The 15,883-nt window shown below is 42.2% G+C and overlaps 1 protein-coding gene across 1 annotated transcript in view; it reads left to right on the plus strand.

Moving 5' to 3' along the window:
• Nucleotides 1-15,883, plus strand: part of LOC122935841 (phospholipid scramblase family member 5-like) — a 146,731-nt gene that overhangs the window by 24,405 nt on the left and 106,443 nt on the right. Inside the window, exons 2-3 of the mRNA XM_044291748.1 lie at nt 12,319-12,482; nt 13,470-13,512. Of these exons, the coding sequence (XP_044147683.1) occupies nt 12,319-12,482; nt 13,470-13,512 (207 nt within the window). The remainder of the gene's footprint in view (nt 1-12,318; nt 12,483-13,469; nt 13,513-15,883) is intronic.

The following is a 15,883-nucleotide window of genomic DNA, read 5'->3' on the forward strand; positions in this document are numbered from 1 at the left end:
GTTGCAACTAGTCGAACCATTTTTTCCGCAGTGGCTTCTATATTTGATCCATTGGGATTCTTGGCCCCAGTAAACCTCAGAGCAAAAGAAATGCTGCAAGAATTAAGCAGACAGAAGTTGGGATGGGATGAGCCCATACCTGAAAATTTGATGACAAGGTGGGAGAGTTGGATAAGAGACTTGAGAGAAGTTTGAATACCCAGATGTTTTGTACCTCATGATTTCGGAAAGTACAAGAAAATAGAACTTCATCATTTTTCAGATACCAGTAGTTATGGTCCTTGCTCCTACATCAGAGTAATAGGAGAAGAAAGGATACACTGTGCCCTGGTTATGGGGAAGACCAGAGTTCCAGTGTTCAGACAATACCAAGACTTGAACGGACAGCAGCCGTAGTTTCAGTATCAGTAAGCAAGTTTCTGAGAGAAGAATTGGAATTAAAAATAGATGAAGAATATTTTTGGACAGACTCACAAGTTGTCCTAGGATACATAAACAACAAAGTTCAAAGATCTTTGTCGCCAACAGAGTTGAGAAAATTCAACAAACAACAAATCCCGAACTTTGGCATCACATTGACACAAAGCATAACCCGGTAGATCATGCTTCAAGAGTTCTGAATGTAACAGAATTGAAAAATTCTAATTGGTTCACAGGCCCAGAGTTTATTTGGGAAAAGAAAATCCCACCCAGTAAAGGTTACACAGAATTGTACACGGGTTAACCAGAAGTAAAAGTTATACAAACATTGAGCACTGCTTCCAAGTGTCAAGATGACATACTTGAAAGACTAGCCAGATGTACAAAATGGAATACAGTCATAAACGTAGTAGCTCAAATTCATCGTTTGGCAAAGGGAATCAGAAAGAAGGAATTGTTGAATGTAGAGGAAAGAATGAAAGCTGAAGAAACAGTCATAAGACTCATTCAACAGAGATTCTACGGTGAAGAGTTTAAGAGGCTTAGTCAAGAACCTAAAAGGCTTCCACACAACCACCCATTGTACAAGCTTAATCTTCTTCTGCAGAATGGTATACTGAAGGTGAGAGGGAGACTGGAAAATGCATTGTTACCTAGCAGAGTGAAGCATCCAGCAATTCTACCCAAAAACTCTACCTTCACAAGATTGATTATTGATCACTACCACAACATATCCTTGCATCAAGGAAGAAGCTTTACCCAAAGCTGTTTGAGAGAAGGTGGTTACTGGATTGTGAAAGGAAGCAAAGATATAACAAAGTATATAAGTAAATGTGTAATCTGCAGAAAGGCACGTAGACCTACAGTAGAAACAAAGAATGGCAGATTTACCGGCAGATCGTGTAAACCCATCACAGCCATTTCTTTAGAGTAAAATGGATTGTTTTGGCCCATTCATCACCAAACAGAACCGCAAGGAGTACAAGAGATATGGACTAATATTTACATGTCTGGGCTCCAGAGCAATTCACCTGGAAATGTTAGAGGATATGTCAACTGACGCATTCATCAACGTCTTATGATGTTTCATAGCCATTAGAGGTACCATCAGAGAGCTTAGATCTGACCAAGGATCTAATTTTGTCGGAGCAAAAAATGAATTGAAGAAAGCGCTAAAAGAGATTGATAAAGAAAAAGTAACTGAGTATTTGTTAGAGAAACAGTGTGATTTTCACATGCATGTTCCACATGCAAGCCATACAGGAGGAGTTTGGGAAAGACAAATCAGAACTGTGAGAAATGTGTTCAGTGTTGAAAAAGAACACCGGAAAAATATATGATGCTTCACTTAGGACCCTATTCTATTGTTAACAGTCATTAACGACCCAACAAGTTTGGACCCTGTAACTCCCAATTATCTACTTCACCTTAATTCTGATTACATACAGCCACCGCCTGGCAAGTTCACCAAAGAGGATTTATATGCCAGAAGAAGATGGCGAAGAATTCAATATCTATCAGAACAGTTTTGGAATAGATGGAGGAAAGAGTATTTAGCCAATCTTATGCTAAGAAGTAAATGGCAAACACCCAAAAGAAATGTCCAAGTTGGTGATATAGTGTTAGTGAAAAAAGAAGATTTACCTAGAAGTCAATGGAAATTGGCCAAAGTTCTAGAAGTTCAAAAGGATGAAGACAAACTAGTAAGAAGAGTGTTGTTACAAATAGGAGACTCAAAACTTGACAAAAAAATCAATTTTTTTGGGAACAAGAGGCCAAAATATGTATTTTGAACAGTTATATAATGTTCCTATTGTTAGTATTGTGATTGTATAATGAACCAGTTATATGTGTGTTTACTTACAGTTTCACCAAATTCAAATACAAATTGCAAGCTACAAATTGCAAGCATACAAACTGTGAACTGCTCATACCAGATCATAAGCAATTGCATACTGCAAACTGCAAACCAAGTTGAGCAAGCAGAACTATTAGTTAGACCTCAGAAATACTTCTCAGACAGATCATAAAGTGCTTAAATAACTTAAAGTTAGAGTACAGATACTCAAGAGAAAAATATATCCACCATTTTATGTTGAACAAGATTGAACAGTTGAACCACTATCTTATGCATACCGCCATTTTGTGATATATTTTCAACATGTGTTCTGTACATGGACTATCTGCTGCGGAGGTGGCAGTTTTATATATGAAGAAAAGTTGAAGTTAATAAAGAAGTTATTTAGTAATAGACAGTCTAGTTAGACTAAAAGTCAGAGATAACAAAATTCTTCTAATGCCACAGCGCAAATGGCACTTAATAGTGCTGCGCCTGCCACACTGATGCATCAGGCATTGGTGTGTGGTAAATACAGTATTTATTTTTCTTGTTTTACTGAAATACGCCCCTATACGCTTTCATCCAAACTAACTGCAAAAATGCACTGAGAATATATTTTTCTTTTTTTTACTGTAATACACCCCCATACGCTTTCACCAGAAATAACGGCAGAAGTGACCTGAGAATATATATTTCTTGTTGGAATGAAATAGGCAACTATACACTTTAACCAGAAAACAATTAAATAGGGCAGTGCATATATATTTTTCTTCTTTTACTGAAATACGCAACTATAAGCTTTCACCAGAAATAACTACAACAGTGCAGTACGTATATATATATATATTTCTTGTACTGAAATACGCCCCTATACTCTTTTAACAGAAATAACTGCAGAAGTGAAACGCGTATATATTTTTCTTGTAGTACTGAATAAGATACTAAGACATAAGCCTCTAAAGGCTTTTTAACATAAGACTTGCAGCCCAATAACAAAAAGTTTGAATGACAGAGCTGTCTATTTGCATCCCAAAATAATCATTCCCTGCACTTGTAAATCACTTTCCTATCAATGTCCCTAGCACCTTCTTACGTCTCTCCCTGCACTAAGATGCTGTGAAATGATTCCTCCCTATCCTTTCCCTGCACTTATAAATCTTATTTTGGTCTATTTTTTTTACAATCATGTTTCCAATAGCTGTCTATAGCGCATTCACATGCTGTCCCTGCACTCTGAACACTGGAAAATGGCAGAATCTAAAATGGCTGCCGTATTTATAGGGCTGTGACATCACAGGGCTGGCTGATGATTGGCTGCATGCAGGCTTGTCAATCTTCCCAGAGTTACCAGCCCCATGTCCTCAGTCCTCACACGTGTAGCCGCCTTTTTTAGGCAAATTGCAATTGGTTACGACGAAGCGCAAGGAAATTCGCATTCGTTGCTAATCAAATCTTTCCTGAAATTCTAAACAAATGGCACTTCGTCAGCTTTGATTCGGTCATCGAGTATTTCACTTGTTCAACTGGTAGTTGGTGAACAAACAACCAAGGGGCTGACAATAGCTGTCATATAATGTATAATGGTAAAGGATTATCAGAACTAGTGGTAACACCAAGGGTGCAAAATACCAATACCTCTGAACTTAATAGAGCCCTATTACCTATTCATGGTGCACATGAGAAGGATGGCCCCACACGGGAACATCTTGTTACTTTCATTGATACTGAACAGGCAAGAAAACTGTACCAAGTTTACAGAGAATTCCCAAAACACTGCATATAAACAATTTTCTGCACAAGTTTAAAGAGTACCTTTCATTATGATAAAAAATCTAAACTAAGTATACAGACATGGAGAGCGGCGCCCAGGGATCTCCCTGCACTTACTATTATCTCCATGTCAGCATAGTTAGTTTTGATTTTTCATTGTAATGAAAGGTCCTCTTAAATAGTGTTGAGCGGCATGTCCCATATTCGAATTTGCGAAATTTCACGAATATTCGAAAGAATATTCGTAAAATATTTGCGAATATTCGAATTCGTTATTATTTCGCATATGCGATAATTCGAATTTTCGCATCGCATAATACATATTATGAGATGCAAAATTCGCATGTGCGCTAATGAAATCGCCTTACGAAGATTCGCAACTCAATTCAATCACTAATGTAAGAATGCAAAGCCCTTTGCCTCTGTTCTGGGACGTGCCGATATTCGCCTGTGCGCTAATAAAATCGCCTTACAAAGATTCGCGCCTCAATCACTTTCTAGGCAATGTGAGTAAGATCTGAGCTTTTGGACTTTTGGGAATCAATCGAGATACAGTGGGGGGTGATGACTGTAGTTGACAGAGTACAGATCAATGTAATCTGTAAGGTGGAAACTAAAATAAAAAATACGAATATTCGTAAATCGAATTTTACGAAGTTCGAAGTATTCGCGAATATGGTGCTATACTATATGAATGCACATGCACAGGCCTTTGCCTCTCTGTTCTGGGGACAAGTGTAGATATTCGCATGTGCGCTAATAAAATCGCCTTACGAAGATTCGCAACTCAATTCAATCACTAATGTTGAATCATACATTAGTGATTGAATTGAGTTGCGAATCTTCGTAAGGCGATTTTATTAGCGCACAGGCGAATATCTACACTTGTCCCCAGAACAGAGAGGCAAAGGCCTGTGCATTCATATAGTACAGCACCATATTCGCGAATACTTCGAACTTCGTAAAATTCGATTTACGAATATTCGTATTTTTTATTTTAGTTTCCACCTTACAGATTACATTGATTTGTACTCTGTCAACTACTGTCATCACCCCCACTGTTTCTCGATTGATTCCCAAAAGTCCAAAAGCTCAGATCTTACTCACATTGCCTAGAAAGTGATTGAGGCGCGAATCTTTGTAAGGCGATTTTATTAGCGCACAGGCGAATATCTACACTTGTCCCCAGAGCAGAGAGGCAAAGGCCTGTGCATTCAAATAGTATAGCACCATATTCGCGAATACTTCGAACTTCGTAAAATTCGATTTACGAATATTCGTATTTTTTATTTTAGTTTCCACCTTACAGATTACATTGATCTATACTCTGTCAACTACTGTCATCACCCCCCACTGTATCTCGATTGATTCACAAAAGTCCAAAAGCTCAGATCTTACTCACATTGCCTAGAAAGTGATTGAGGCGCGAATCTTTGTAAGGTGATTTTATTAGCGCACAGGCGAATATCGGCACTTGTCCCAGAACAGAGGCAAAGGGCTTTGCATTCATACAGTCCACGCTAGTTGATACTAGTCGTGACGTCAGTTGGCCGGCGGTAAACAGTGAGAAGGCCGCGGCGCTACTGGAGCGCCACTGCCTTCTCAAACAGCTGATCGGCAGGGGGCCCGGGTGTCGGACCCCCACCAATCAAAAGCTGATGATCTATCCAGAGGATAGATCATCAGTTAAATGAAAGTGCAGAACCCCTTTAAGTTCAAAATATATCCTAACTGCAGTCAGAGCTTTTGCGTGTATATATTGTAAGAAGGTACAAGGAATCATTGTGCTTGATAGGTATGTGTCACCGAGGTTCCTGGTCTCGGTCGAATAAGAGCCGGCTTTTATGTGTCAGCAGCAGTTGCTGTTTGACACCTTGATACTTAGTATGGCTGTAATAGCTGATCCGGGGTGGCTCTTACTGGGAATAGTCAAAGTGCCGGGTGAGTGACTACTCCCCATGTTCCAGGCCTGGGCTCTGCCAGGCATAAAAACCAGCCAGCACTGCCAGGTGAGGAGGATTACCTCCGTCTGACAGTGGAGCTCAGGAGGTCTGTGTGCTGTGATCTGAGGACTGTGATGGGATCCCCGGCTTGAGCCGGGCTGGAGGGCTCAGACCCCTGTAAGGGCAAACAGGCCGCCTAACGCATGGCTGTGGACTTGACAAGGCAGAACTTCCAACAGGGTGTGAAGTAACACTCAGGAGAAAAGGTTACTGTTTTGTATATGAACTTTTCATGTGTGTGAACGATCACCAAGCAACTTGCGTTTTTGTTTTGAACCAAGAACTTGTACTTGGCCTCTGTGCTGCACCCGCTAATCCTAACTACCAGAGTGAATCCCCGCATTTGAGGCTGGCGTGAACGCTGATATATTTTTTTGGTTTGCATTTTTGGGCACGGTATTACAACCCGTACCCCACGACATAATGGAGGCTGTTGTGGAGGCCCTCTCGGAAGTTAATCTACAGCAGTGAGAGTCCAACCTGCACCAACGGGAGGCTAATAAGCAGCAGCAAGAGACCAACCAGTTGCTGCTACAACACGTGATGGCTTTGCAGACAGCAGGAGCAACTCCAAGTGTCCACAATGCCCGGAAAGCAGTCCGTGCAACGATCCCTAAGATGACACCCGCAGACGACATCGAAACCTACCTGGCGATGTACAAGAAAGTGGCCACCAGGGAAAATCTGCCCCAAGACCAGTGGGCTAAGGTCATCGCTCATTTCCTGGCATCAGCGCATATATTTCAACTTGCCGGACGATCAAGCGGCCGACTACCCAATGGTAAAGGGTGAGATTTTAGTAAGACTGGGGGTAAATGTTTTGGTCCGGGCCCAGCGGGTACATCACTGGGGGTTTAAGCCGGCTGAGCCAGCGAGACCCAAGTATTATGACTTACTCCACCTTTTGCAAAAGTGGCTACAGCCTGATCTGCTGAGTCCCACAGCTATGCTGGATAGACTATTGGCTAACATATTCTGGAGGGAGCTGCCACCTACTCTCCAGCTCTGGATAGGCCAGGTGTCTCCTGGAAATGGTGGACCTGATGGAATGCTATGAGGCCACTAAGAATCTTTCAGGGTGTTCTTTCGGGGGGGGGGGGGGGGCAGGTAAACCCCAGAACTCCCCACCCTAGGCCCAACGGTATGAGCTGGTGAAACCCATCTAAGGGTTTCCCACTATGGGCCAGACCCAGGTAATCTGCTGGCGGTGTCAGGAACCTGGCCATATAAGAGCTAAGTGTCCCCAATCGGGTTGAGCCCATAGACACTAATTGTGGTTACCGTCAGTCACTGTATGCTATGAAACTGTGTGCCACAGGTACATCGGAGGCTCTAGACCACTTGTGCCAGGTGGAAGTGGGAGACACTCAAGCTGAGGCACTGCTGGACTCAGGGAGCTTGGTGACTCTAGTAAGGGCTACCCAAGTGCGGACCGCTGAGTATACTGGCTGGAAAGTTGGGGTTATGTGCATTCACGGAGACTTAAATGACTACCCCACAGCACTGGTTACTCTAACCGCGGTAGCCGGCAGGTGGACCCACGAAGTGGCAGTCGTCGTAAACTTGCACTACAAAATTATAATAGAGAGAGACTTTCTGTGTTTCCCGGCCTTATGGCTGGTTATGAGAGTGACTGGTACCCCTGAGCCAGGGGTGAGCCCAGGAGTTTGGCCTTGTTCAGGAGGACAGCCAGAACCCTGGGAACCTGAGGCCGAAGGGCCAGCAGTAGGGGAGACCGCCCCCTCGGTGGAAGAGGGGGAGACAACCCTGCATAGGGTAATGGTGGGAGACATGGGGGAATTGCCACCGGGACCTGAGTTGGCAGACCTCAACGTCTCCGGGGAGAATTTCAGTACAGCCCAAAGCCGAGACCCAACCCTATCAAAGGCTTGGGAGAATGTGGTAATAGTTGATGGGGTACCCCAACAACCTGGGGCCAAGTCGATGTTTACCTGTTTTGTGGTCAACTAGAATATGCTATATTAGGTAAATCAGCTGCGGGGTGAACCCATTAAACAGTTGGTGGTGCCCCAGGCTTATCGAAAACTCGTGTTAGAGTTAGCCCACCAACATGTTCTTGGGAGTCATCTGGGACTGCAGAAAACACAGGACCGAATACTACAACGGTTTTACTGGCCCAGTGTATTTAGAGAGGTGGATGACTTTTGTAGGTCTTGCCCGACCTGCCAAACAACGACATGTTCCACAGTCCCGAAGTGCCTGTCCCGATTATCGAGACTCCTTTTCAAAGAATCGCTATGGATCTCGTAGGCCCAGTATCGAAGTCCGCTAGAGGGCACCAACATATCTTGGTAGTCCTAGACTACGCCACTCGGTCCCCTGAGGTGGTGTCACTGCGACATACATCGGCCAAACTCATAGCAAAGGAGTTAATGGAGATGTTCTCCAGAGTGGGGCTACCTAAATAGGTTCTAACTGACCAGGGAACGCCTTTTATGTCCAAGGTCATGCAGGAACTCTGTAAGTTGCTGAACATCAAGCAGACACGGAGGTCCGTCTATCACCCGCAAACTGATGGCCTAGTAGAAAGGTTTAATAAAATGTTAAAAACCATGTTAAAATCAGTAGTGAAGAAAAACAAATCCGGCACAATGGATGCTTTGCAGTAAAATTTTCAGTTTATTTCAGCAACATAACTCCACGTACAGACAGTGCAGACACAAGCGGTATGCCAGTTGAGTCGTAACACAGGTGGATGCTGAACTGAGACAAGCTTTGTCAAGTCCACAGGCATGCGTTAGGCAGCCTGTTCGCCCTCACAGGGGTCTGAGCCAGACGCTGGAAGAGGTTGACGCCTCGAAACGCGTCTGGCTGTTTCGGAGAGAAAGACTACCCACCTAAAATCTTATAAAGACTGTCCAACATCACTGTCTTTTATTATAAAGAAGGACATTATAAAGAAGGACTTTATATCCATTGAATCGCATTGAATTGCAAGCGAGATCACCTGACCTGCCCTACCGTGACCACACTAGAATTGCTGGGACGGCGATACTCGGGCAAGGCAAGGTCTGATGACCTCTGAGAAACATCACGTTGGACGCCGAGAAATCCGAACAACATAGTCCGGAGCAAAGGCAACTCACCACCGAGGTCAGACATTCCATATTGCACGGGACACCAGGTATCGAGTGACAGAAATATCGATCCTGCATAAAGCGTATAACCCCATTCGAAGTATAACCTGAGAAGGGCAAGGTAAGAGGGTGCGCATCAGGGGGACGCCCCAGACGCTAGCCCTACAAACAATACCTAACACTCAGGGTGATCAGAGTCATTAGGGAACATTGAACTAATACTAACGACCACTAGGATAATTTGGTTGCAGTTTGGTGACAGTTCCCTTATAGATTTAGATTGCACATTTTTGCATATTTTTATACTTTACTTTACTATATTTTTGTATTTATATTGTGGACACTTTACTCTCACCAACTCCAGAAATTGGGGTGAATACACCATTTAATGAACTTGCACTGTTGTATAGGAATAAGAAGCACAAAGTTGATTATGCACAAGGTCTATTGATTGTATCATGTGGTATAGGTCAGTTTAAAGTATATGCCCCAAACAATACATGAACTAGTAGGATAACAGAAGCTAGAAGCTATATATTTACAGTATATGGATATTTGATATTTTATATATACAGTATATGAATATTTTTATTTGTATCTTTATTGATCTACAGTGTATTTTTAACATATATACATTGCATTGAGTAAATTAATTTATACATCCTACCAGATGGTGAGTGCCTGTTTTTACCTAGAACTTATGTAAGAAGGTACAATGAATCATCGTGGAAAATAGGTACATGTCACCGAGGTACCTGGCCTCGGTGAAATAAGAGCCGGCTTTTATGTGTCAGCAGCAGTTGCTGTTTGACACTTTGATACTTAGTATGGCTGTAATAGCTGACACGGGATGGCTCTTACTAGGAGTAGTCAAAGTGCTGGGTGGGTCACTACTCCCCATGTTCCAGGCTGAGTTTTGCCAGGCATAAAAAACAGCCAGCACTGCCAGGTGACGAGGAGGTCTGTGTGTTGTGATCTAAGGGCTGTGTTGGGATCCGCGTCTTGAGCCGGACTGGAAGGCTCAGACCCCTGTTAGGGCGAACAGGCCGCCTAACGCATGCCTGTGGACTTGACAAAGCTTCCAACAGCGTGTGTGAGTGTTATGTGTGTGAACGATCACCAAGCAACTTGTGTTTTTGTATTGCTTTCACGTGCAAATAAACACTGATGTTTTCCAAGAACTTGTACTTTGCTTCTATGCTGCACCCACTAATCCTAACTGCCAGAGCAAATCCCACAATATATATATATATATACAGTACAGACCAAAGGTTTGGACACACCTTCTCATTCAAAGAGTTTTCTTTATTTTCATGACTATGACAATTGTAGATTCACACTGAAGGCATCAAAACTATGAATTAACACATGTGGAATTATATACATAACAAGAAAATGTGAAACAACTGAAAATATGTCATATTCTAGGTTCTTCAAAGTAGCCACCTTTTGCTTTGATTACTGCTTTGCACACTCTTGGCATTCTCTTGATGAGCTTCAAGAGGTAGTCACCTGAAATGGTCTTCCAACAGTCTTGAAGGAGTTCCCAGAGATGCTTAGCACTTGTTGGCCCTTTTGCCTTCACTCCAGCTCCAGCTCACCCCAAACCATCTCGATTGGGTTCAGGTCCGGTGCATGTGGAGGCCAGGTCATCTGGCGCAGCACCCCATCACTCTCCTTCATGGTCAAATAGCCCTTGCACAGCCTGGAGGTGTGTTTGGGGTCATTGTCCTGTTGAAAAATAAATGATGGTCCAACTAAACGCAAACCGGATGGAATAGCATGCCGCTGCAAGATGCTGTGGTAGCCATGCTGGTTCAGTATGCCTTCAATTTTGAATAAATCCCCAACAGTGTCACCAGCAAAGCACCCCCACACCATCACACCTCCTCCTCCATGCTTCACGGTGGGAACCAGGCATGTAGAGTCCATCCGTTCACCTTTTCTGCGTCGCACAAAGACACGGTGGTTGGAACCAAAGATCTCAAATTTGGACTCATCAGACCAAAGCACAGATTTCCACTGGTCTAATGTCCATTCCTTGTGTTCTTTAGCCCAAACAAGTATCTTCTGCTTGTTGCCTGTCCTTAGCAGTGGTTTCCTAGCAGATATTCTACCGTGAAGGCCTGATTCACACAGTCTCCTCTTAACAGTTGTTTTAGAGATGTGTCTGCTGCTAGAACTCTGTGTGGCATTGACCTGGTCTCTAATCTGAGCTGCTGTTAACCTGCGATTTCTGAGGCTGGTGACTCGGATGAACTTATCCTCCGCAGCAGAGGTGACTATTGGTCTTTCTTTCCTGGGGCGGTCCGCATGTGAGCCAGTTTCTTTGTAGCGCTTGATGGTTTTTGTGACTGCACTTGGGGACACTTTCAAAGTTTTCCCAATTTTTCGGACTGACTGACCTTCATTTCTTAATAAGTAATATATATATATATATATATATATATATATATACACACACACACACATACAGTGGTCCAATTCCCCTGCATATACATAGATTTAGAAGATAAAATGCTTGATGTGTGCAGCCTCTGCTAGACATAGCACGAGAGCTTACTGTAAGAAGTGTCATTATTAAGTTCAGTCTATAACAGTATGCAGTTAGCTGCAGCACTCCCTCTAGAGGCAATAGCTGTCTATTCAGGGGATTCTGAGCTTGGTAATATACAAACATTACAAAGATGTATTAAAAAGTTAATCAGTACAGTATTTGTTGGGATCTGCACATTAAGCTATATACTTCAGACTACTACTAAATTAAAACTTTAGTCCTAGAATACTAAATTTTGAAAATTGAATTTCTGCTTTTGCATTCAAATTTTTTTGCATTCTAATCAGAGATTTTATGGGGTGGTGGGGTTTGATTTTTTCAAACTCTTTTTTTTTCTATGAGAGAATACCTGAAAAAATACTACACCCAGAGCATGATGCAATTAAAAAACAACCAAGTGAAAGAAGAAATGCCAGAAACTGTCTTAAAAATCCAGTGCTTGTACGCAGTTTTATTTCCAACTGGCCAACATGTCGTATCTGTCTATAGCAGCCATAAAAACACTGTTTAAAAAAAAAATATATATATATAGTCTTAAACCACTCAAAAACACCTCTTTGTGTAAGAGGTATTGAAAGATGCAGAAAGGACATTGGGGTCACAAATCATCATAAAATTTCTTTTTTGTAGGCAACACACCCCAGGCAACTAAAGATGTTCAGAATATGCTACCTGGTACTCCCCAGTCTCTGGATAATGAGAAGATGGAATCTCCACTATGGAAATCTTCTCCAGAAACAAAAGCTCCAGAACCTAGGTACTTGGTTCCACCAGGTCTAGAACATTTAAGCAAGGTACTATAGCCTTTTTATTCAAATGAATGCATACTACAGGTTAGGTCAAATGTAGCTATATTATGCTAATATTTGCTGAGCTTTATGTTCATATTTATCTCTCAAGTCCTTGTCTTGATACACTTGTATGATGTAGTCTTTTTTAATTTTAATTTTAATTTTTTCATGTCTCCTTATTTCCTCAAGCTGAGCATGATTTGGCTTGCTAGACATTTAATATGTGTTTTAGATTGTAAGGAAATAACATGGCCACTGTCTAGAACCACAGTTAGCAAATGTAGAACTGTTACCAGTCTTCCTAACCACTCTGGTTGGTAGGAAGTCTACCCCTAGGTTATTCACTAGCTGCTAAGGACCTAGGTAATGCCTGAAGAGTAAGGGAGCAGAAAACTGGTACAAGATCGCTGGAAGCAGACCTACCAGAATGACCAGGGGTTCAGAGATTAGTAGACAAGCAAGGTCAACACAAGGAGAGACATATACTGACAAAAACAGCAGGCGAGAGGTTATCCACAAACAAGCCACAGTCAGAATACCATGAGATTCAGTAGGAGCCAAATCAGCAGACTAGGGGTTAATAGAGAAAACAAGCCACAGTCAGAATACCAGAATTTCAAATGCAATAGTAGGGAGTGGCACAAAACACAGGATCCAAGATACGCATAATCACAGGCAAATGGCAATTACTGAGTTGCAGACTTTAATCAGTCGTCTAGCTCTGGTATTGGATACAGAGCCAGGAAGCTGATTGGCTCAGCTACCAGTCTTACTGATAGGTCAATCAGCCAAGGCTTGGCTGGTTGGCATTGTGACTTACCCATTTAAGGTACAAAAGACATAAGAAGAAATGGTAGATTTTGTAGTTGGTGTAACACAATAAAAGAAGGGATATACTATACTATATATTGCATGTAATGTGTGTTAATATATTTGTAGACATGCAATAATTACAATAATTTTATAACTGATTTTGTATATATTTTTAAGCTACAGCACATCATTATTCACCAAGAGGTGGAACTTTTGGGAGGTAAGTAGCATGAATGTTCTTTAATGGAAAGGTAGAAAAAAAAATGAAAATTGGGATACAAATATTAATGGGTAAATGTATATATCAGACCATATAAACATATAAAGACGTATAAATATAAATCCCATTTTAATTAGTGAGGTGCTCAACAATCTAAACAATAGAGCAACATGGTAGTTGTTACTTCAAAAAAAGGTAAGAGTCGCATAGCAGCTGCATTGTCTATCTCTATTTGTTGTACACTTTTGCCTTTTTATCTGTAAAGTACTTACCTCATTGATCCAGTGATGCTCTTCCCTGACAGCTCCGGTGCTTTACAGTAGCGCTGACAGAGATGTCAGGTGGCACATGTGCAGAACACATTGCTTTCCAGCCAATATGACGTGGCTGGTCAGTGAGTCAGGTGTTCTAGAAGACCAATCAGGGGCTGATGTTACGACCAATCAGAGCCTTCCTTGCTGTGTTTGTTCTGCTGGTCGACAAATAGTCTGCAAGTGTAACCAGTTAATTCCCAACAGTGAAGATCTCTGTGTAGATGTAAAATGGAGAAGACCTGAAAGTTCTAAAGATTCTGCTGACAGTTGCTCAGCAAACAAATGTGGATAGGGAAATCAGTTAAAATAACATAGAATAGAAAAAAATTATAATAATAATCTTGAACTAAAAGGTGAAGGTCAAAACGGAGTAGGAGGTTTAAGAGGCGGTGGACGTGGCGGTGTAGGTGGAAGCGGTGGTGGAGGAGGTAGCCAACACTGTTTTTGTTGGGTTTTTTTTGTTTTGTTTTTCTTTATTTTATTTTTTATTATTTCTTTTTTATAAATTTGGGAAGACCCCAAAACATTGGGAAATAGAAAAGAGAATGCAAAAGAAAGTGCACTGAAGTATAATAATGGCTGGGTGCGGCCGGTATACATGTCTACTCAGCACAAGGTACGGACAAGTCCTGTGGGATCCATGCTTTGTTCATTTTAATGAATGCTTGTCTGTGATTACCCCTCCTGCTGAGCCAAACACACGTTCGGACAATACACTTGCTGCAGGGCAGGCCAGCACCTCCAAGGTGTAAAGGGCAAGATCAGGCCATGTGCCCAATTTGGAGTCCCAGAAGTAAAATGGGGCAGACCCATCAGTCAGTACTTGACGGCGTGTGCACATATACTGTTCCACCATATTGCTGAAATGCTGCGTCCTGCTAAGACGTTCCGTATCAGCTGGTGGTACTGGTTGCTGTGGAGTGCTGACAAAGCTTGTCCACATTTTGGCTATGCTAACCCTCCCTTCTGAGGTGCTGGCGGTGCCCCAACTGCGTTGGCAACTACTTCCTCCTCCTCCTCTGTCTTCGCCTTGTGCTTTTACTGAGCCCCCGCTGTCAGTTGCGAATGCCATCAGCAGCGCATCTTTCAGAATGCACTTGTACTCGTGCATCTTCCGATCATGCTCCACTGATGGAATTAAGGACAACACGTTATCCTTGTAGTGGGGATCCATCAGGGTGGCCACCCAGTAATTAGCACTGGTTAGAAAGTGGGAAACTCGGCTGTCATCGTGCAGTGTCCTGAAACACACTGCCTAATACTGTGATTGTTTTTTATGTAAATTGTGCTTGTATATGAGTTCCAATAAAGTTGCATAGGGAGGGGGAGGTTCTAACAATCCTCCTAGGGCTGACTCCACTTTACACATAGTACAGAGGAGAAGGAGAAGGAGGTCAGTGTGTGTGATGTCTAAGGAGAAATTTGCACCTCAGCAGCCATCTTGGAGAGTTACAAAAACTCCAAAGTTAGTTCCATGTACCAGCCAATAGAATGGAAAAATTACAGAAGAACCATGCAACTCAGAGAGGGAGTGATAATATTTGCAATGGAAGGTAACTGTTGTTTATCAGGCTCTAGTCTTCTTTTCATTTGGTGGAGAGATTCTAAGCTACAAGCTGCCCACCATAACCAAGGACAGAAAGGCCATCTGTCAGAATATAGTATTCCTAGAGAGGATACAGAAGTAACAGACGTATATGATTAAACAATACAGCAGAGATAGTCCATCCCTCCAGCCTGGAGAAACAAGGGAGAAAGATTGATTGTCATAGAAAACTGCCCCTTATGCAACTTCTGGGAACTAATCTGAATCACAGTAAAAGCTGCCTTGCTGTAAATGACTTTTGCATACATTGATGACCTGTGGATCAGCTTCAGTATAGTACTGGGAGTTTGTTAAGAAACTTGGTCTCCTTATTCAACATCATCTCCTAGTTGCACCTCAAGGTAGTACAGGCAGTACAGAGAATAAAAGTAGCCTTCAGTAGTAAATTATTGAAATCAAAGATATTATCAATTGAACAACTGCAGGTTCTAGACCCCCAGGGGGACAAAAA

Source organism: Bufo gargarizans, chromosome 4 (genome assembly GCF_014858855.1).
Source record: "Bufo gargarizans isolate SCDJY-AF-19 chromosome 4, ASM1485885v1, whole genome shotgun sequence".
NCBI classification, from domain to species: Eukaryota; Metazoa; Chordata; class Amphibia; order Anura; family Bufonidae; genus Bufo; species Bufo gargarizans.